Source organism: Euwallacea similis, chromosome 28 (genome assembly GCF_039881205.1).
Source record: "Euwallacea similis isolate ESF13 chromosome 28, ESF131.1, whole genome shotgun sequence".
NCBI classification, from domain to species: domain Eukaryota; kingdom Metazoa; phylum Arthropoda; class Insecta; order Coleoptera; family Curculionidae; genus Euwallacea; species Euwallacea similis.
This window is the reverse complement of record NC_089636.1, coordinates 2,206,963-2,229,894: the sequence shown is the minus strand read 5'-3', so window position 1 is coordinate 2,229,894 and position 22,932 is coordinate 2,206,963. Positions and strand designations below refer to the sequence as shown.

Below are 22,932 nucleotides of genomic sequence, written 5' to 3'. Positions count from 1 at the left end.
GTTTTTTTTTAATAAAATGAAAACGGTTAGATTTACGTTTTATTACACAATTATACACAATATTACACAATTGAGTTAAAACTAGTACTTATTTTTGGTGTTAAATATGTATTTGTTGAAAAAATAGGGGATTCCTATTTAAAAAATTAGAGCTTTTTACAATTTGCGAATACAGTAAACACTCGATACTGTAAATATCGAATAACGTAAACCTCCGGATAACGTGAATCATTTCTATCACATTAACCACCGTATAACGTGAACAAATGATTTCCGTTGCCGGGGGAACTACTTCTGGGGATTCCCTGGCAGTCGTGCTCAATACGGGGTTCCCCGACCCCGGGTCGTGCCCGGTATTTCCCCAGTTTTACTTTGTAGTTTCATTTTTTGCATTGCAACATTTGCCTGTTGCTTTTGAACGGTTGTCGAAAGGTTTAGTGAATATGTGTTGTTATATGTAATGTCGCTGAAAAAACCAAAGTGTTTAACTCTCCATGAAAAATCTCTTGTAATTCAGGAGTGTCATCGACGAAAACAAAGACTTAAATCTCGGACTAAATTTATTAATTTCACTTAGAAAAAAAAGATTGCCAGAGTTAAAGATATAACGTGCCCTTTAACCGCCGGGACCAGATTGCCTTCCATCCCTTACCCAACACCGCCCCGCAACCCCAACGTAAGAGGGTACATCTGTTTATTTTCTTCATGGTTTTGCTTGAACCTTGCATGTTGATAACAGGAGCTAAGTAAAGGTGCAAGTGTTTCAAATTTATCCAGAAAATACAATATAGCTAAATCTACGATTTGCAAAATACAGCAAAGAAAATAAACCATTTTAAGAGTAATAACAGATACATATGTTGGATCAAGTAAAAGAAAAACACTTAAAGGGTCTGGATTACCACAAATGGAAAAATAGCTATACAAATGGTTTCTAAATCAACGAAATAAAAATTTTGTCGTAAGCGGAGAAATGATAAAGTAAAAAGCCAAATCCATACATTTTGAAATAAAGGAAACTGATAAGGAATTTACGGCTAGTGAGGGATGGCTACAGAGGTTTAAAGAAAGATTTGGAATTCGGTTTTTAAAAATTTCCGGGGAAAAACTTTCTTCCCAACCGGAACTTATTGACCCTTTTAAAAAGCAGTTAAAAAATAAAATGCAGAAACTTGGAATTGCATTAGATCAACTTTATAATGCTGACGAAACGGGCTTATACTGGAAACTTCTACCGGAAAAAACATTGAAAAATTGAAAAACAACGGATAACAACGAATAACAACAGTTTGCACAAAGGCTGGAAGACATAAAGTAAAACCATTAGTTATCGGTAAGGCTGCCAATCCAAGGTCATTTAAAACCTTTACTTGCCCTCTTGATTATGAACACTCCAAGACAGCGTGGATGACTGCTGTGTGTGGATTTTAAAAAAATGGTTCCATCATTCCTTTATACCTCAGGTAAATTTTGTTGTGTATTTTTCTTGAAATCGTAACATAAATTTACGTATTCCTTTATAGGTTACACGTTTTTTGTCAAATAAAGGGCTCCCGATAAAAGCCTTACTTCTGCTAGATAACGCGCCATCTCATTCAAACGAAGAAGAATTAAAGAGCGAAGATGGACAGATAGTAACAATGTTTCTTCCACCTAACGTTACGCCGCTTATCCAACCTATGGATCAAAATTATATTACGGGAATAGCCTTCTTGCCGATGTTATAGCAAGTAATTCAAACATAACTGATACATTGAAAAACTTGACTATTAAAGAAGCTGTTGTCAACTTAACGGCTGCATGGAATCGACTCGATTCACAAATTATTGCAAAATGTTGGAGAAATATTTTAGAGAACACTGAAGTGTCCGAGGATGACGATGATGAATTACCTCTTTCTGTTTTAAAACGTCGATGGGACGATGATAAGGCAGGCTTAATCTCCAAATCCTGTGATCTTCTAAATACACTAGCACCACAAGTAAGGGATTTATCTTTACAATTTAAATCTGTTATTACATATGTAATTTATGTATATTTGTAGGCCACATTCAAGAAAACTGATGTATTGGAATGGAATGTGAAAACGACCAAGAAGAATGTGAAGTTCATGTAGTCGAGAATTTTCAAGAAATGTCAAGTAAAGTGTCACTGGACAGCGCTATAACTGCATTAAATACTGCAATCCAGTGGGCAGAATATAGTGGTGTGGAGTTCACAGACCTCATAGCTTTAAAAAGACTAAGAGAAACAGCCCTTGTGCAAACAATTACAAATCCTAAGAAGCAAACTAAAATTTCAGACTTTTTTGTCACCCAATAATCTGTTTTCCACTGTATTTAGATTAACCCCCGATTACATAAATAAATCGCTAACGTGAACGTGCGTTGTTTTATTTTGTTCACAGTATCGAGTGTCTACTGTAATAATTTTGGGCTATCTTTTTGAATACCCTGCATGAAAAAGCTTGATTTAACTCACTGATTCAAGGGCAGTAAAACATTTTGTACTATAACGCAAAATTTCATTGCAAAATTCTTAGCCATTTTCGAATTATTAGAAAATACATTAATGGCTACAACTGAAAATTTTTTTGAAAAATTCTAAATATCTCGAAAACCGTAAAAATTACATATAGAACATTATACATGAAAAATGTTCATAATGTTCCACATAATCTAAATTTGATGTAATATACAGGGTATTCCATTTAAAATAAGTGAGTTGAAATTCATTTCCGGTATAACCGGAAGTGGTATTTTCATGAAAATATTTTTAATCAATAGATCACATCCACTTTAGTATGACACCAAAGTTTCAACTTCTTTCCAGTCATTGTTTTCAAGATATGGATAGAGACCGATATTCGTGAGATATCCTGTATACTTATAGTATGCAAAAAAAAAATTTAATGCAATATAAATTATTTTGTATTGTTTGAAACAGGCGTAACTTTATAAGGTCAAAGTTTTAAGTTATAAATACAAAGAATTAAGTAAATTGTGATAATTGAAGTGCAGTTAGTACAGTGACATAGCCAAGAGAAACACGCATCTTCAATTTTATTACACAGGGGTGAGAAATACCAATTAATTTTTAATAAATTTATGGAGATTGGGGCACAGAAGGAACAACTTTAGAAAGAATTAAAAGATTCTTTTTATCATTAAACAATCTTCCAATTTCTTCTGAAGGGATTAATCAATGGAACAAATCCTTAGAAATACATAGGTTTAAAATATTGCAGCTCTTGTCGTTATTTAAAGTTTTATGTTTTATACAAAATTACTCACAAAAATAACTGAAATGATATTTTTTTTAATCATTTTTGAGAACTTGTATTTCGCAAACGTCTTGACCCATTTTATTCAGCAAGAACGATTGTTAAAGCCCATTTTAATGAGTAGTTGACGAACAATCCTCCCGAAAACATTTTTTTTTCAATGCCAAACAGGGTAATGCAACTTGTTTATTATCACGTAGTTGACAGGAAACTGTCGAGACATTTATCAAACTATTAAAATACCCTAGCATTAGCGTAAACTACTGAATTTGATCAAATTGAAAGAAAAATATTTCAAAATTATACGAAAAAAACGAATTTTTTAAACCAAATGTGTAGTCTCCAACTGAGAAAACGAAACAGTTCCTAATTCAGGTAAACTGAGTTAAACCGGCCTATTTCACCTTACGAATTAGTGGTATCCAGTTATCCGTGATATATTGGGACACCTGTATACATATAAGTACCCTACACATTACAATACACAGCTATTCTAACTGAATAATATTATTTAAAAAAACAAAAATTCGACATTATTGCACAGATACTATGGACGCCGAAACAGTTGAAACTCCGATAAAAATATCTAAGGAATCACAGAGCATTGGAACTGACTTCAACTTCAAGCACAAGATTGTATGGAAGAATGTCGTTGCCTTCATTATTCTGCATTTGATTGCCATACATGCATTATACCTGCTGGTTGCCCTCAAATATCGCTTAACTACATTTGTTTTCTGTAAGTATGTCATCCAATAATCCATAAATATACAGGGTATTTCAAATTCGACCCTCACCATTGGGATCTCGGAAACTAGAAGAGATACGAAGAAAATTAAATGGGGGCAAAGTTGTGTAATCTAGCGCTTGACCGAATACCATTTTCAACATTTTTATTTTCCGAGTGCTTCTGAAGATATCCGAGAAAAACTAAAAATTGGAGAATCAATTTTTTTTTTTTTTAGCGTTATTTGACAAGGAAAGTCAAATCCATAAGCACATTTTCATTGCCACTTTTTCTCAGCTATACGATGATATATTCAGATTTGCCATCCGACGTTTCGTCTTTCGGCTACCATTATCAACTTTATTTTTTCTTATGGGCGCCATATTGAATTTTTCTGTCGAAAAATAGTGCGTTTCATTCTGATTTCATTGATATAAAACTTCTTATAATTTACTTTTTTAAAAGCCGAAATATTTAAATAAAAAGACATATTACATAGTTGGCCTTGACTCTATCGAAAGACTTTCTTTTGTTCGCAATATATGGCAGAACTCCTCAAACGAAATTAGAGCGTGTGCAGATTTCCAATGAAAATGAGCTTCAGAAATGAAAGGAAACGAGATATATTAAGACTATTACAAATTTGATTGGAACAGTACGAAAACAGTTCAAATGTATTTTGAGTTATATCTGGGAAGACAACAGCCGCATAGAACATTATTTAAAACTTTGGATTGCTTTTTTATATTTTCTAAAATTTCTCGAGAAGCACTTGTTTTAGACCCAATGTGCGTTATACAAAATTGTACTATTTTCTTCTTATAATTCCAAATATGTAATAAAATAGAGGGTGTTCCATTAAAAAAAAAAGTATGTTTGAAGTGTATCTTTTTTACATACCCTGTATAAACGAAAACATTTTTAAAATGTACCTTGTAAGGTCCTACATACACCTCTAAAAACAATTTTCCATCAAAATCATTAATAAGGACGTAATTCCCCGAAGCGCTCTTGGTGCCCCACCCTATATATATATATATGTATTTATATAAGGTGCCTCTGAACATAGTGCCATAAATTTAATCACATATTATAGATTCCAAAATATGACGAAAATTTCATAAAAACATATATCGAAAGACGCTTTGTTTTCTATATACAGAGTGTGTTGGTTCCTGAAAATGGTTTTTTTATGAATATTTTTGAAATATTTTGAGATAATTTGATGAAATTTTGAACTTTATTATAACTTTTTGTGCTCTTCTTAAGTCTCTATGAAGGAATTGCCACATTTTTCTAGGGGCGAGTAATACAGGGGGGCAATGCTTAAAAGGTACTTACATTTTTTTTGTACTTAACTTTATTGACGATTTTATAGAAAAAATATGAAACTTGAAGATTTTTACGTAAAAAAGGCACTTTTGTTGAAAGTCAAAATCTCAAATAGTTTTCGAGGAAAGTAAGATTTAATAGATACCATCTTTTATTAAATAAACATTGGATTTAAAACTTTTTTAATTAATTTTCTTTAATAATAATGATGATTAAACACTGTTCCAGTAACAACAAAAACCACTAGACTATAAATGCTGTCATATATAAAAATGTCAAAAACATTTTTTTTTTATTTCAAGGCCAACTGGGTTCTAAATCTGATATTTATTTAATAAAACATAGTATCCACCGATTTGTTAAATCTCAATTTTATTGAAGATTGTTGGAGATTTTGATTTTCAATAAAAGCACCTGTTTTATGTAAAAACCTTAAAATTTAATATTTTTCCTATAAAACTGTTTGTAAAGTTAAGAGCAAAAAAGTTTAGGTATTTTTTAAGCACTACCTCTCTGTATTACCCGCCCCTGGAAAAATGTGGCAATTTCTTAATAGGGATTCAGAAAGAACACAGAAAGTTATAATAAATTACAAAATTAACTTATCTAAGATATTAACTTATCTCGAAACATTTCGAAAATATTAGTAAAAAAATAATCCTCAGGAACCAACCTTCCACACCCTTTATATCAAAAACGAAGAGCCCTTCGACATATGTTTACGAGGGAGAGTCAAATGAAAACCTTAAAAACGATATTAAATTTAATTTATTGAAACATAGTCAAAAACGAATATGTCATTTTTTAATATAGTCCCATATGTTCAAGACATCACCATCGTTTTGGAAGTGCTTGAATACCCGAAAAAAAAATCTTATGGTAGTGTGCATAGCCTCTCATGCACCGTCTGAATCACTTCATCATTAGTTTGACATTTTTCTCACCTAAAGCCTCTTCAAGACGACTAAATCCATACTAATCGCTGAGGGCGAGGTCAGGCGAATATAGAGGATTTGGTATATTCAAACTTCAAATCTTGGATGACTGCCGTCGTTGTGCGGATAGTATGTGGTCGTGTATTATTGTATTGCAAAAGGACGCCATTACTCAAAGATCTTCGCATTTTAGTTTTGATAGCAGATTTGAGACGGTTCTTCACAAGTCGTGAATATGTACGTAGTACTAGTAACTGTAACTCCATAAAGCATGTATTCTTCTAAAACCACCCCTTTATCTTTTCTAAACAGGGCCAACCTTTCCTTTCCTTTTTTTCCAATTATCTTTCCTGCCGAAAACTGGATGCGAAATTTTTTTGGACTTTGGTGAAAAAGCGTGACTCCGTTCTTTGCTTGCTCATTTGGTTTCAAGTTGATGATATTGCACCTAGAACTCATCTCCAGTGACAATCTTTGTCAGAAAGGTATCTCCCTCTGTTTCATGTCGACGCAAGGGCTCCCCATAAGCATCAACACGTCGTTGTTTCAATTCTGGGGTCAATTACTTTGGCACCCATTTTGCTGGCACTTTATGGAACTGGAGAATGTCAACCATAATATGGGGTACAGAACCATGGATCATATTTAAAATTTCAGTGATTTTGTTGAGAATGATACGATGAATTTCTTTCACTAACACTTCAACTACTGAAATCGACTCAGACTTGACAATATGATTTGCTTGACCAGGTCGGGGAGAATCAGCTACAGAAGTTACCCCATTTTTGAATTCGTTGCTCCATTCATGCACTTTCTAGAGCAACAGACATGAATTTCCATGCTGAAACTTCATTCTACGATGAATATAAATAGGTTGCACCCCTTCATTTCGCAAAAACACGAATAACAGAACGCTCTTCCTCCCTAGTGCGATGATCTGGTGAAGTAGCCATTTTGGAACTGTCACTGTATGAACTTCATTTGTTCTTACGTCACGAATTTTGCTAAGCCTTGTACGTCTCAAAAACGATAGAAGTACATATTTCTATCAATTTATAACATACAGTGCTTTCATTTCAAAACGAACCACCCTAAACAACTCTTGAATTATCTATTGTTTTAAATTCATAGACATAAATTGACATAAATTGAGATGTCGAGGGAGAAACTTTTTGAGCTTATGTTCAATCTCCTATCTTCATCCCCTTGAGCAGGGGGCGACTCACCCCTAAAATCTTAAATGGAATGGGGGCACGAGTGATACCTCATTTTAAAGGGCATGCAAAGACCTTTTCATCTACGAAGTTTCAGCTCATTCCGTTTAGTCATTCCAAAATGGCAGCCACTTGAATTTAGCGATTTTTACAACGAAAAAATTATTTTATTAAATGTTCAAAATGCGACCCGTTATTTTCGAGACAATAACCCTAAAGAAATGCCAAATGCCTTGCATTCTTTTGATATCAAAACAACAAACACTAATTTTTAGGACTACTTAGTACTATTTTAACGTTACTGTTAGAATATTCATTTATCAGATAGTTTGAAATTATTATTTAAAATGGTGTACACTTTGATCCGTCGAGGAGCAATAGATTGGCCAGCAAGATCTCCAGATCTTACTCCCCTCGACTTTTTCCTTTGGGGTTACTTAAAATCTAAAGTGTATAAAACTCCAATTAAAAGTATTCAAGAACTAAAAAACAGAATAACACTGAAATACAGAGGTATTACCAGACAAACTTTCATTAATGTTCGCAAAGAATTTGAAAATAGACTTTATTATTGTTTCGAAAATAACGGGTCGCATTTTGAACATTTGATAAAATAATTTTTTCGTTGTAAAAATCGCAACATTCAAGTGGCTGCCATTTTGGAATGGCTAAATGGAATGAGCTGAAACTTCGTAGATGAAAAGGTCTTTGCATGCCCTTTAAAGTGAGGTATCACTCGAGCCCCCATCCCATTTAAGATTTTAGGGATGAGTCGCCCCCTGCTCAAGGGGATGAAGATAAGGGATTGGACATAAGCTCAAAAAGTTTCCCCCTTGACATCTCAATTGACGTGTTTTTGGAAATTTTAAAACAATAGATAATTCAAGAGTTGTTTAGGGTGGTTCGATTTGAAATGAAAGCACTGTATAATTCCGCACGTGATTTTTTGGCGCTTTTTACCTCTCGTCTTTATATGAAGTTTTCGTCATATTTTGAGACCTAAAATACTTAATTGAATTTATGGCATTCTGTTTAGAGACACCTTGTATGACTTAATCGCACATGAATACAAATTCATAAATCTAAGCTAAATAATAAAAGCTCATTGTCTTCAACGACCCGCACTTCTAATTTTCCTCGTAAGACTATGAACGGAAGTAACTTTAACCCATTAACGCTGAGATATCATTTTTTTCAAAATTGAACCAAAAATTTTTGGTGAAACCGCTGTAAGTAACAGTAAAGATATACAGATAATGTTTTTTACTATAAATATTTTTAAAAAGTTAGTGAGACTTGCCGTTCCCATATGGAGCCTTTAGGTGCCAACTCCCGAAAGATATTATTATACAGGGTGTCCGGATACTCCGTGTACAACGCTCTATCAGATATAGTACAACTCATAATAAGTTGATTTAACTAGACTTGCCTTAGTACAAAAGTTTATAATAACGGAGCTACAGGGTGTCAAAGTTGAAAAAGGAAATCAGATTTTCTTTAATATCTTTTGACTTCTTCAAACTACTTTAACGAAATTTTGTATCCGAGGGGTTTTTTAGGATGAGAAATTCAAATTTATAAACGATTTTGATGTGTCTTCTAGAGGGCGCCACAAGCGACCATTAGGACACTTTTAAACCGTCAAAACTTTTTTCTGCCACAGTGTATGTCAATTTCGACTACAAAAATCTTTTACCCTATCTTTTCTCCTTAAAAAAGGTATACTTGTTAAATGTCGCTGAAGCCAACTGTTTAAAAGATATCTGCAATTGTATTAATAGATGCAATTTTTAATTCAAAGCATTTTATTACAAAAATTTCATAGCAAATGTTCAAAATGCGCACCATTTTATTTGTATTGTAACTTAGGTTTTTTGTTGTTTCTATGAAGACGTTTAAGTAAACAAATGAAAATAACACTGCACGTCTTAGTTCCTTTTTGACGTTATTAAAGTACTGAAGTTTTATTAAGTCAATAACTATCGCTTTTTCACAATAAATACTTACACCTATAGTGAGCAAGTTGACATGCTATTGATTTATGGATTTTGCAATAAAAACGGCCGGGAAAGCGTTCGAGTTTACCACGAAAAATTTCCAAATCGTCGAACACCCAATCATCAAATGTTTGCAAATATTGAAAAACGACTCCGTGAAAATGGAAGTTTTCAACCAAAAAAAATCGACGGGGGTCGAATCCGGACAATTAGGACAATGGGTAATGAAGAAGCTATTTTAAATAGGGTCCATGAAGATCCGAGAATTATAGTACCAGACGTTTACAAGACAACTTAACAGTTCCCAAAAGCACAATTCACGAAGTTTTGAAAGAACAATTATTATACCCTCTCCATATCCAAAAAGAGCGATCGGTAAAAGATCTTGTACTTGAATTAAAAATTGTATCTATTAATAAAATTGTAAATATCTTTTAAATAGTTGTCTTTAGCGATATTTAACAAGTATACCTTTTTTAAGCAGAAAAGATAGGGTAAAAGATTTTTCTGCTCGAAATTGACATACACTGTGGTGGAAAAAAGTTTTGACGGTTTAAAAGTGTCCTAATGGTCGCTTATGGCGACCTCTAGAAGATACATCAAAATCGTTTACAAATTAGAATTTTTCACCCCAAAAAACCCCCGGATACAAAATTTCGTTAAATTAGTTTGAAGAAGTCAAAAGATATTAAAGAAAATCTGATTTCCTTTTTCAACTTTGACACCCTGTAGCTCCGTTAGTATCAACTTTTGTACTAAGGCAAGTCTAGTTAAATCGACTTATCATGAGTTGTACTATATCTGATAGAGCGTTGTACACGGAGTATCCGGACACCCTGTATATTTCAAAAAATATTAAATAGGACATTTGAAGATAATTATAGTTAAAAGTAATCGACATTATTTTATATGAAATCCTTCAAAGCATTGGACGCAGAGACCGATGTTACATTTTCAGCACATTTTCTGCCTTTGTTGTTGCAATTTTTGTTGGTAGCTGATTTATACCACTGAGAATTAATATTCCAAAGAAGGTCTTCAATTCTTTTTTGGTCAGGTTAACATTTGGACTATTTTTAAACAAGAAGTAATTGTTACTCTCTTGGACAATATTTTCTAATATTGAGTCACTAAAAAATAATTGGAATAATTGAACACAATTCATGAATCCATATGTACTATAGTCACTAGTAGGGAATTGACGATCTGTATACTGTAAATCTCCTTCAATAAAATATGATTTTGTAGGTTTTCCCGCAAGTGATAAGGTATGTCTCTCAATATCTGGCGACTCATGGGTAGAATTCTGGTTACTCACAGAAAGATTCTGTTCAGTATTGTTACCGTATGGCATTTCTCCCAAAGCCGCATTATCCGAAGTATAGGCTTCGGGATTATCCTCCTCTACTCCTAATCTATTCTTATTAGTGAATACGATTTCCGCAAATGAAGAAAGTTGTTTTACTAATAAATTATTGGCAAGACCGTCTTTATCTTCGTCGCCAGAGTCTTCATCGGTTAAAATGTTATATTCTGGAGGTTCTATATACCGTGAGTTTTTTTTAAATCTTTGAACATACCATGTTAATATTTTATATTCAATTTAAAAAAACACACCTCAACGCATTGGAACGCAGGCAACCATCATTACACAACGAATGTTTAAAATTTCAAATTTTTTAAAATCTAACGTCAAAGTCAATAATTTATTATTATAAAGTTATTCTTTTTCTTTCGTTTAACGGCATTAAGCTGCTAATAGGTACAAAATAATATTTATGTGATAAAAATTCAAATTTTAATTGAAACAACAATGTTTAAGATGAAACAAATTAAAAATTTATAATAAATGTTCGAAGTGCCCTCCTTCTTGTTCCAAACAATAGGCAAGGTGGTTTTCAAATTATTGCACAGAATTTCTTAGAAAATTATGATTTATTTTGTTACAAGCGTTACGTATTCGCTGTTTTAATTCTTCCACATTTTGAATCTGAACGTTATTATAAATCTTAGATTTAAGGTAGTCCCAAAGAAAAAAATCACTGGGGGAAAGGTCATGAGATCTGGGTGCCCATAAAATTGGTCCAAATCTGCCTATCCACCTATTCGGAAACTCCTGATTTAGTAAATCTTTAATAGCATTTGTAGAATGGAGAGGAGCACCATCCATATGAAACCATGGAATTTCAATATTTAAATTAGATATCTCTGGCAAAATTTGATTTCGAAGAAGCTCCAAAAATTTAGTTGCACTGAGATTTCCTTGAATAAAAAATGGTCCAATAAGGAAATCACCAATTACGCCGATCTGAACGTTGGCTCTCGCGTTGTATTGTGTGTGGGTTAAATTTTGTAGATGGACATTTTTATTTGATCAGTACCTAAGGAATAACAAAAAATGTAGATGTAGCGAGATACAACAGAATCAAAATAAGTTCTTACCTATAATTTTAAGAATTCACACAACCAATTTAGAGAAAAAGATGCTTCATCAGTAAAACAACTTTTTACTAAAATATCCCCATTTTCATTGAGTAAATTTTGCACACGTTCGCAAAAATCTGTCCTAATTTTATCTTCTTCATACAATAATTGATGATTAGAATATTTGTAAGCTTTGCATTTGAACTCTTTCAGGGTTTTATGTACAGAAGATTTTGAAATTTCAAAATATTCAGCTACTTGTTTCAAAGATGCGATATGATTTTCTTCCACAAAACATAAAATATTTAGTTTCATTTTTTCAGTAAAGACATGTGAGACTTTAAATCTTTTTTTGTGTGAATTAACTACCTTCTGAGTTAAACGATTTTACAATGTAGTGAATAGTTCCTATGGCAGGTATAGATTTTTCTGGATATTTTGTTGCAAATAAATTCCGTACATTTCTGAAACTGTTGCCGCTTTGGTATAAATTGAGTATTTCTATTTTTTCTTGTTTATAATACATAATTTTTGAAAAATTCGAATTTTTATTAAGACTGACTTTTACGTTTTAAACATTCGCTGTGTAATGTTGGTTGCCTGCATTCCAATGCGTTGAGATGTGTTTTTTAAAATTGAACATAAAGTAATAACGCGATATGTTCAGAGATAAAAAAAAATCTCACTGTATATTTCTTCAATATTTCCTTCATTATACGCAATATCTAATGCTTCTTGTAGAGTTATTCCGCTATAAAATAATTATTTTATAAATATATTGTCTAAGGGGGTTAGCACCTAAAGAGCCCATATGGGAACGGTCATATACGTAACGTAATAAAAAGCCAGCTAGACAATTTATGCAAATATTCGTGCTCACCTTGGCTTGTCTTGACCATTGACAAGCCACCCCTATGTTGAAACGCAAAAAAAATAAAATACTTAAAGGGCAATACTTACACAAAACTTATTATATCCATGTTTCACTAGTTTTTCTCACACGAACCAATTTACAAGGCAAATAAAAATACTGTAGCATATTCTAAAAATCGAAAAGAGGTCAAGCGGGACTGTGTAATAAACACCAAATACAAATTAGGAGGAAAATGCGTGATAAGGCGCAAAGGTGAACCTCCGGTTACTTTAAAAATTTCCCGCGTTGAGTGAATCCATATGAGACCTCTAGGCGTTAATGGGTTAATTTCATTGATTCTGCGGTAAATCCTAGGACGCAGCTGTTCCTCCTGGTCCAGCTACCCATCCTGATCATACCGGTCTCAGTAAAGCTCCGACTGAATAAAGCTCCAAAATTCTCGATGGGTTCTGCCCATTTGGGGATTATCGTTTCTGGGTACCTGTATGGGTGTTTCGACCAGTCCCTCGTGATTCTGGCATAATGACAAGACGACGTGTGCCAAAATTAGCTAATTTTCTCCATCAGGGTCAAGCGGATGATGGAATCATCTTTCGCCTAGACCTGACTTGTTGCCATTACGCCAGAACCATAAGGGATTGATGGAAAAGCAGAACATCCCGCATGCACAAAGAGAAGTTAATCCTCCAAATTTACTGAGGTAAAACCCGTCCAGAATTTTTGAGCTCTGCTGAGTCGCTGAATGTATATGACCTGGATTGAGAAGTTCACATAGAGGAACAGCTGTGTTGTTGAATCCACTAAAACATCAACAAAATTCAACGTTATGTTATGCATGATTAAAATGTACAACCAGTTTTGAAATCAACTTATTCTCAAAATGTATAGAGGCCATTGAAAATTGCCTGACAACTTTCATTACACACGCGGTAACTCAAATAATTTTTATTTCAGTCTATCTGTACATGGTATTTGCAAGTGTGGGAGTAACTGGAGGCGCTCATCGTTTATGGACTCATCGAACATACCAAGCGAACCTTCCTCTTAGAATTTTCCTAATGCTAGCTCAAACTACAGCTCTACAGAACAATATTTACGAATGGGTCCTCATCAATATAATTTGCAAGTCATTGAAACCATAATTGTTGAATCTTGCAGGCCAGAGACCATAGAGTCCACCATAAATTCACAGACACTGACGCAGACCCCCATAACTCGAAAAGAGGATTCTTCTTCTCCCATATGGGTTGGTTGATGTGTAAGAAGCATCCTGCTGTTTGTGAAAAAGGCCAATGTGTGGATATAAGTGATGTAATAAAAGATCCAGTGGTTAAATTTCAAATGAGGTAAGTTTTTTTTTTCAGTCCTCTGGCAGAAAATATAAAAAAGTGGGAATATAACAAGGATACAGATACATTAAGAATTACAAATGATGAACTCATATTAAGGAAAGATAAGCCTTACAAATTTATGTACAGGATAAATTTTGTTCGAGAATACAAAGGTCTTATTGGAAACTTGCATATCCATTTACAGTGAATTTAGATTAGGATCGTAGGTGACTCTAGTCCGTCATGAAAATTCCTATATGCGTAAACTCCGAAATGGGTCAGTAAGTTCTAAATCGCCTTCTCTTAAAACTGTAACATATTACCTCATAAATAAAATGGGTGATACCAAATTTTTTAGTTCATTTCTCGCGGTTCCCGAACTGTCGAATTCTGTTAGATGTTCCCAAGTATAATATCCAGATTTTCTGCTTAAATCTTCCCAAATATTTCTATGCGGTAACGAATTTCATTTACTGCCTAATATAATACTTTCCATTCATAGATATTACAAGTTAATGGCGTTTTTTTTCAACATGATTATCCCAACGTTAACTGTATGGTATTTCTTTGGGGAAGACTTATGGCCGTCTTTTGAATTATCAATCTTCCGAACCACATTCATATTTCACGGCACTTGGCTCGTAAATAGTGCTGCTCATCTATGGGGGACCAAGCCTTATAATAAGTACAAAATCAGCTTAAGATAAACCAATTGCGACTAAAGTTGCATTATTTTAGAAACATTAATCCAACGGAAAGTCCATTGGTAATTTCTATGTGCACCGGGGAAGGTTTCCACAACTACCACCATTCATTTCCATGGGATTATAAAGCTGCAGAGTTGGGACATTATGGTAATAATTGGACTACAGCAGTTATCGATTTTATGGCTAAAATAGGCTGGGCTAAAGATTTGAAAACTGCTTCACCGGAGTTAGTCAAGAAAAGGTAAGAACTGTTTTGTATGTATTGTGCTTGAGGTTCTTCGGTACAAGCGCTTCAAATGTTGCCTTACTTAGTGAACCCTATGTGCGAAGCGTTCTTCAACTCATAGAGCTACCTGTTTGATGCTATATCGGCTCCTTATACTTCAAACGTCTTTTTGCTTATACCCCAGTTTTAAATGAGTAAAAAATACATTTTTTGAATAGATTGCGAAACCACATAATAGTACTTACAAATCTCTTATTTTAGGGCTCTGCGTACTGGAGATGGAACTTGGACAAACAACAATAACATTTTTTGGGAAGATCGGATTATACAGTGTGACAATGATGACATTGATGATCAAGAACACCACATTTGGGGCTGGGGAGACGGAGATCTTAGGAAAAAGGATATAAAACTTATAAGGAGAACATGGACATAATATACTTTATGAAATATTGATTACCAATACAGGGTGTTTAAAAAAGACACGCCAATATTTAAGGGGGGCGATTTCTCAGGTCATTTCATGAAAAAAGTTTCTACAAACATAGATCCAGAAATGTATTGTTTCCAAGATACAGGGTGTTAAATTGTTTTTTTAAATGACAGTTTTTGAAAAATAACTCAAATATATTTTGACCGATTGTTTTTAAATTTGGCAACGTTGTTTGCAGTAATAAGAGGCTGATTTGGCTCTAATTAGATTAAAATTATTAAATCCAATGGCGTCAGAGGGAACACCTTCACCAAATTTATTGATAAAAGAATATACACCTCTGACTTTAATTAAATTTCTATATATTTTTTAGATAAAGTACAACTTTTTTATCTCTTGAATTTTCATCATATCTTGTTTCGTTTACGAGATAAAAAATAAAAACCATTTTATTGCATGTCCATTTATCATACAAAACGCCACTGGACTTAATAATTTTAATCTAGTTAGGGCCAAATCAGCCCCCTAATTGCTGCAAACAATGTTACCAAATTTCAAAAAAATCAGTTAAAAGATATTTGAATTATTTTTCAAAAATAGCTATTTAAAAAAAAATTTAACACATTTTATCTTGGAAACAATACATTTCCGAATCTATGTTTATAGGAACTTTTTTTCATAAAATGACCTGAGAAATCACCCCCTTAAATATTGCCACTTTGTCGTTCTTTTAAACACTATATAATATTAGTAGTTAAGTAATAGCTCTATTCCAATGAGGACGAAAACCAATTCCAGATCGTCAGAAACAGTCATAAATATCTGAAGGGAGTCCCAACTAGCTCATTTCGCATACTCCTAACTTTTTTCTTATTATATTATGGAAGTTGCTTTATGCGAACCTAATGTATACTTATTTATATTAAATTTCATGTACATTTAATATATTTTTTTTTCAGTGTGGTCAGAGACTCACCTTATTCAACATCTTTCGGATAGTATGGTTTGGTTTACACATTCTTTGCTAATTAAAAATATAATTAAATTGGTTACTTATAAAATAGCGTGAATCAGGTTTTCTGAAAGTTGACTGTTATACTTATTTCCATCTGGAAAATTGAGTGATATCCTAAAACATCCACCTGAGGAAACAGTTTTCCAATAATGCTTGAAACAGTAACATACCAATAATTCTTTAGGTCGAATGAAAAACCAAGTCTCATTGGTGGTAATAATAATAATTTATTAAGTATAGTGGATTTATGTAACATGAAATTGTATTTAGTTATGTTGAGCTGTATGATGTACAACTCATGCAGCTCATCGTAACTAAATGCAGTTTTATGTGGGTATAACTTGTCGCGTTAAACACAAATCAAAAACACAAAGCAAATCCACTTCTAACCAGCTTAATAATACATTACAACTCCATCCATGATGGCTCCATATAGACAAGAGATCTTCATGTAGGCTTAACAATAACCATAAGTAAAAGGGTTAACATAAAAAGGAGTTTCAAGGGAAAAGTTTCGTGAAAACTACACGTATTTACGTATACTAAAGGTTATTTTCAACAGCACAAAAGAAGCGTCAAGCTGATTTCAGTATAACAAACGCAAATTTTTCTAAACCAACTGGACTCTAATTTGCATCTACCATGTTTTTTCTTCCTGGCGAATTTTAACCTTACATTGCAAACTAGACTTCCACATAAATAAACCTATAAAACACCACCACGTCTATGCTCTAGATCACATTAAACACAAAGTCCTGAAAAGCTTATACGCGGCAGCTCATGAAGGATATGATACAAGAATGTAGAATATATTAAGACGAATTCCTTGGTTATAAACAGTTACAAACAGACAAAAGTTACATCTCCTAGAATTTCCTAAAGTATAAACGGTACAAAGGGAGGGCAACATAGTTTCAAAATCTATGAACGTACAGGCAAACCAAAGTGAAAAGTGTAGCTTTGTAATTTTGAATGCTTAAATAGGTTCTCTCGGTCGTAAACTAGTCGATAAAGCTCTGTTCGACACACGCTCTCACTCGTTTTTCGTACTCCCGTCGGTTCTCTTTATACAGCTGCGCCGCCATAGAGTTTGCTGGCGAATTCGGATTTGGATCACTAAGTAATGACTGAAAAAATATACAAGGTACAAAGATAGAAAATATACATTTGTGAAATTTTTCAGCGTCATTTTATACATATGTGTATCCTTACAATAAAAATTGTTAAACTTTTCAAATCATGGCAAAAATCTACAAGGTGATGACAATGATATTTCTGGAATTAAATACCGCTCTACCACCCCAAATAGTATTGTGGTACTTATGCTTCTGACCTTTTCATGAAATTTGATATGTTCAGATGGAAGCTGAATTAAAGAAAAATAAAGATTTCGAGTATAACAATATATACAGGATGACAATTTGAAACAATGGCTATATCTGGGGAAAGAAAAAAGATATAAAAAATTCCTTGCACTAATTTCTATAATATTGAAGACAAAACTCAAATATGTTAAGCAATCCGTTCGCATTTACCCCCCACAGCCCCATCTACTCCAACTAAATAATGTTAAATGGCAACCTCCTACTTGTAATATCTTGTCTTAAAGATCTTAAAAATTGCTTTTCAATGATACCCTACAAAGGTACATTTGATCAAGTAGTTTTTGGTTGATTAAAGAAAATCTAATTGGAATATATTACCATTTAATCAAATATTATTAATTATTAAAAATTAATATTAATTTAATAAATGCTGAAAATCATTCATAGTGTCCTGACAGCAATCTTAAAGTTCTTAGACATTTTAAAGTCTTTTTTACATCTTGATTTTTTTCTGTGGTCTTTATTGTTAACTGAGCAAACAACAAATTCAAAAATGCATTTTTTATGTTTTTTTCCCTTGATTTTTACAGCTCTAGTTTTACAGTTTTGCTTTAAGAACTAAAACTTACAGAAAGTGTTACTAGTACATGTTATTATTTATCAACATTAGATTTTCGTATTCTCTCTAAAAAACAATCTTCGTACCAATAATGGTTTATAGGTTGCCTGAACTAGTGAAATGATTTTCACTTGTGGTTCCCAGAACGATGCGCTGCTCGAGTTTTTAACGAGAGGCATCCCGACAAAAACGTAAGCCACGTATACATTCGCCGATTAATAACTAAATTTCGGGAAACTGTTCCTGTTGGCAATGGCAAGAAAAATCAATTTGTACTACTATATCAAGTAATCTTGATTGAAGTTTTTCGGCAGTTTGCAATAAATCCAATTTTCGACTCGTCAGGCAATTACAGCAACAAGATTATCACGCAAATCAGTAACAAATGTACTAAAGTTGCATAAGTTTCATTCTTATAAAATGCAAATCCTTCATCCATTTGACGATGATGACCCGGATAGAAGAATTGAATTCTGTGAAATTATGACTGATAGAATTATTGCAAAACCTCATTTAGCTAAAAAATTTTGCTTCAGTAACGAATGTATTTTTTTATATAAATGGATATGTAATAAACAAAGCTGCCGTTATTTATGTGATGAAAACCCACACGTATTTAGAGAAAGGCATATGGAATTCCTTCAGAAAATGTACGTTCGGGCCATATATTGTGGGGTATATTTGAAAATGATATTATTGACTTACTATTTATACAGGAAAACTTAAATGGCGAAATCTATGCCGATATGCTTTTTTTTTCTGTGGTCAACTAAAATCTGTTATTTTAAAAACGCAACCTGAATCAATGGAGCAACTTCAAAAAGGAATAATTCAAGAATGTCAAGTTCTTTCCAGAGAAACATTTGTAAATATATGTTCAGCGTTTGAAGATAGGCTCTATTATTGTCTCTAAAATAATGCAAATTATTTTCAGCATTTATTAAATTAATAATTAATAAATTAAATTGTAATACATTTTAATTAAGCAAAAATTACTTGATCTAATGTTGCTTTGTAAGGTATTATGAAAAATCATTTTTTGAGAGCTTTAAAATAAGGTATCATAAATAGGGGGTTGTCGTTTAACATTATTTTAGTTGGGGTGGCTGGGGATGCAATGGTAAGTGAGAATGAATTAGCAAATATATCATTTTGGTTCCCCCTTGATATAGAAATTAGTTTGAGGAATTTTAGATATCTTGTTTTGTTCCTCAGGTATAGCCATGTTGTAATTAATTTTCAAATCCATTGGAAATTTCTCGAAATATTTACTTTGGAACCTTTTTAAAAATGTGTTACAATATATCAAGTATGTAAACCAAAATACTTCAATGATCTGCCCTTTGAAACACACCCAAAAAAAATTAGTAACAAATCTTAACCTCAAATAACATTTTATATAAAATTGTCAAATTATTTGATTACTCCCATATTTTAAATATCTGGAAAGTGGTAGACCATGAACATTTTACTTCAGTGTTGTTTGTTGACAATTGATAAATTGCAATAAACTTACTTGAATTGAGGTTAGTATGGCTGAGACATCATACGTGGGACTCCACCTATTCTGTAGAATATCTAAACATATTCCTCCATCCGCATATACATTTGGATGAAACATATGACTAACAAAACGCACTGTAGGCGGTTTATTTGGATATTCTTCTGTAAATTCTATAGTTAACTTAAAGGTACCATCTTCAAAGGGAGTGTCATGTGGGCCAAATATTACAGCATTCCATATCATAATATTGTTGTCTGTTGGGGCTCCACTAACACCAGTGGGTGGGTCTTCTTGCAATCTGGAATTACATATCTCTTAATCTAAGTGCCTAATCAGTGCTACATTGAGAGGTTACTCCCTTATTAATTAAATTACATGACAATATGTAAAATATAGGCTGAACAATCAAGGTTTTATGTTTAAACAGTATTGGATCTATGGAGGTCACATATACAGTTAAAAAAAAATAAGTATTCTTATTTTGGTATTGCAGCTTTAGAGGCCGTTGGAAGGCCATTAGGACAAAGCAATCTTGGGACTCAATGATTCCAATGACCTTTGCTGATATACATAAACTGCGTTAATGCAGATAAAGCGGGAAGGCTAATCTGTGTTATAAATAATTATAGCAGTTTTCTCCAGGAAAATCAATTCATATAAAAAGACACAAGGGAATGAATACGTACCGTTTGAAATCTCGCATTAGCCTGCGTCTAGCGGGAGTGGACATTTTATGCTACAACCGACGAATTTTAAAGACAACCTAAACAGTTTTAAGCACAGAAATCAATCTAAGGAACACAGTAAATTTATTATGCAGTTTTTCTGTGGAAATACGTCGAATTCACACAATAATAGAACTTGTACCTTGATGACATATGAAAATGAAAATTTCTTTTTTAGTTTATTTTGGGAAGAGAAAATTACCCTAGAACGACGTTATATAGAGAAATTGGGTGTGTTATGTTGGCTGACATGCGTCTAGCTCAGAGATGGGCGTTTGTTAACGCAACGCGTCAAAAATAATTATCTACATTTTCATGTAAATATAGCGTACACTGCGGAGACTATGTAAACAATACATCATTTACGTCAGGTCATTAAAGTTCACTGTTTTATTTATTTATAGCTCAAATTTAGGCTACATTAAAGTAATGAAATGCTCCAGACTTCTGAAAAAAATTCTCGACATTATTATGGTGAATAAAAATCTTCTCCAGATAATCTCAAAACTTACATTTGATGGCCAGTAAGGTGAGAGCGAGACAACTTTTTGGCACAAAGAGAATGTGAGCAGTGTATCCGGTTACGTAAAATATTCGGAATTCTCTAAATGATGAGTAGCATATACATGGGAGCGTACCGAACAAAACAATTAAAAAATTCCAAAAAATGAAACAAAAGGGAGCTTATTAAGTATACTAAAAATTGTAGCCATGTTTCCTAAGTAAGCTTGTGAAGCTTCCTCTGCTACAAGGCCGAAAATTCTGATGCGGCAGGCGACATTAAAAAGTTTACTGCACTGGAGACCATTTGAAAACGAATGCGCTAGGCTCCTCGGAGCCTTTTTGTTCAGACTTGTGACATCAAAATAAAACAACGTTGTGATCTAAAAGTCACTTGAATTTCTAGTCATACTAACATTAAGCCACATCATTTTTAAGACGCACAAATTGGAAGAATGCTACTCAAAGCTTTTTTTTAACACATATAAAATAAAGATCAAGAAGTAGTGATTCTGAGTTTTCAGTTTCAAACCATAACAACCTTCACTTCTTCAGTACTTTAATAGAATGGATATTGTGATCATAAAATCTTTCTTGTCCCTCTGAAATTAAATAACCTCAATTAAAGAGATTACAGTGAAATGTCCCTGATGTTCTATTTGCACAAATGTCCAATTATAGTAAATTATGCTTGTTTGCCCAGGATGTCCTGAGAATGTTTAGTTCCCTTCTTATCTAAAAGAAAAAAGTCTACTTTTACAACTTTTCAGTTTGCTTAGTTGAACCTCAGTAAAGAACCACGGTATTATATTTTCACCAATATTGTTATAATTATAAAAAGATTTATATTATTGAAAGAGAGGTTGAGATGGTAAACAAATAAAACACAAATACATATTCAACACCAACATATCAATCAATAACTTATATACAAATTAAAACATCCATATCAATCATTCATTAATCTCCTAAGACTCCAACCTTCAGATCCATCTTGACATTTAACAGAGAAAGTTACTATAAATTGTGGCTTGAGTGGATATTTTTTGAAAGATTACTGGGTTTATTATGAATTTCATTCTGATATTCTTGAATCTCCCTTTGCAGGTCTGCAACTAATGATGCAAGCACTTCAGGGTTAATACCATCTTCGCAAAGTCGCACACAGATTGTTAATGCCTCAGGACTTAGCCCTGTGTTGAGAAGTTCGGAAATCTGCTGTACGGTAACTAAAGTTGATTGAGCTTCCTTGATGTAGGTAGCTCGACTTGAATCCATCTGAGGTTTGAGAATATTTTGAAATAATCATTTGAGTTGTATGAGTCAATATGAAATATGCTGTACACTTTAGATTTGGGAAGTTCATAATGTAAGATTACACTATAGCACTTACCTTATTATACAATTAAATATTAAAAATGTTCATGTTTAATAGCAAATTCGTTAAATTGTACCCCAAACAAAAAAACATGGATGACAAAGTCAAAATAGACGCTTGTCAAATCGTAATCAGCTGATTGTCCTCATTCGTGACGTCACGTGATAGAAATCAATGACATTCGAATTTTAATATATATCCCTTTAAGGAGCCATGAAGCAATAACAGCAATAGCGCAATGTTTAGAAAAAAATAAATCATTTTATACATCTAATAAAATGAATAATTGATTTTATACATCTACAATACTAATACTGAGACCGTAAAACGTAAAGAAACTTTTGAATCTATTATTATTTTTAGATAAAAAGCTAGTTTAAAG

The 22,932-nt window shown here is 33.0% G+C and overlaps 3 protein-coding genes across 4 annotated transcripts; 1 reads left to right on the top strand and 2 right to left on the bottom strand.

Annotated features, from left to right (window-relative positions):
* Positions 1-3,827: 3,827 nt before the first annotated feature.
* Positions 3,828-21,476, top strand: LOC136417452 (acyl-CoA Delta-9 desaturase-like). 2 transcript variants are annotated; one of them, XM_066403147.1, is made up of 6 exons: positions 3,828-4,022; positions 13,741-13,889; positions 13,945-14,132; positions 14,620-14,802; positions 14,856-15,072; positions 21,465-21,476. In XM_066403147.1, the coding sequence occupies exons 1-5, from the start codon at positions 3,833-3,835 to the stop codon at positions 15,067-15,069; spliced, it is 924 nt and encodes a 307-aa protein (XP_066259244.1). In that variant the 5' UTR covers positions 3,828-3,832; the 3' UTR covers positions 15,070-15,072; positions 21,465-21,476. The 2 variants fall into 2 exon arrangements, with proteins under 2 accessions (XP_066259244.1, XP_066259243.1); XM_066403146.1 differs by lacking the exon at positions 21,465-21,476 and adding an exon at positions 15,312-15,851 and having other exon boundaries at positions 14,856-15,065.
* On the bottom strand, positions 16,706-21,006 carry Ubc6 (ubiquitin conjugating enzyme 6). The gene is made up of 3 exons (XM_066403169.1): positions 20,633-21,006; positions 19,959-20,244; positions 16,706-17,625 (listed from the first exon to the last, which is right to left on the bottom strand). Exons 1-3 carry the CDS (start codon positions 20,674-20,676, stop codon positions 17,500-17,502), a joined length of 456 nt encoding a protein of 151 aa, XP_066259266.1. The 5' UTR covers positions 20,677-21,006; the 3' UTR covers positions 16,706-17,499.
* Positions 20,109-22,679, bottom strand: Mzt1 (Mitotic spindle organizing protein 1). Its single transcript, XM_066403171.1, has 3 exons — positions 22,566-22,679; positions 22,191-22,450; positions 20,109-20,244 (listed from the first exon to the last, which is right to left on the bottom strand). Coding segments are annotated over exons 2-3 (261 nt in total). The 5' UTR covers positions 22,566-22,679; the 3' UTR covers positions 20,109-20,243.
* Positions 22,680-22,932: the final 253 nt, after the last annotated feature.

Bases quoted from the DNA above. Each gene is read 5' to 3' on its own strand.
- Ubc6 (XM_066403169.1), bottom strand. From the start codon at position 20,676: ATGTCCACTCCCGCTAGACGCAGGCTAATGCGAGATTTCAAACG. The intron at 20,245-20,632 runs GTACGTATTCAT...ATGTAATTCCAG, and splicing joins CTAATGCGAGATTTCAAACG to ATTGCAAGAAGACCCACCCA. The intron at 17,626-19,958 runs GTAAGTTTATTG...ATATTTTTTCAG, and splicing joins CCATACTAACCTCAATTCAA to TCATTACTTAGTGATCCAAA.
- Mzt1 (XM_066403171.1), bottom strand. From the start codon at position 22,450: ATGGATTCAAGTCGAGCTACCTACATCAAGGAAGCTCAATCAACTTTA.
- LOC136417452 (XM_066403146.1), top strand. From the start codon at position 3,833: ATGGACGCCGAAACAGTTGAAACTCCGATAAAAATATCTAAGGAATCA. The intron at 14,133-14,619 runs GTAAGTTTTTTT...TTCCATTCATAG, and splicing joins GTGGTTAAATTTCAAATGAG to ATATTACAAGTTAATGGCGT. The intron at 14,803-14,855 runs GTACAAAATCAG...GCATTATTTTAG, and splicing joins GGGACCAAGCCTTATAATAA to AAACATTAATCCAACGGAAA.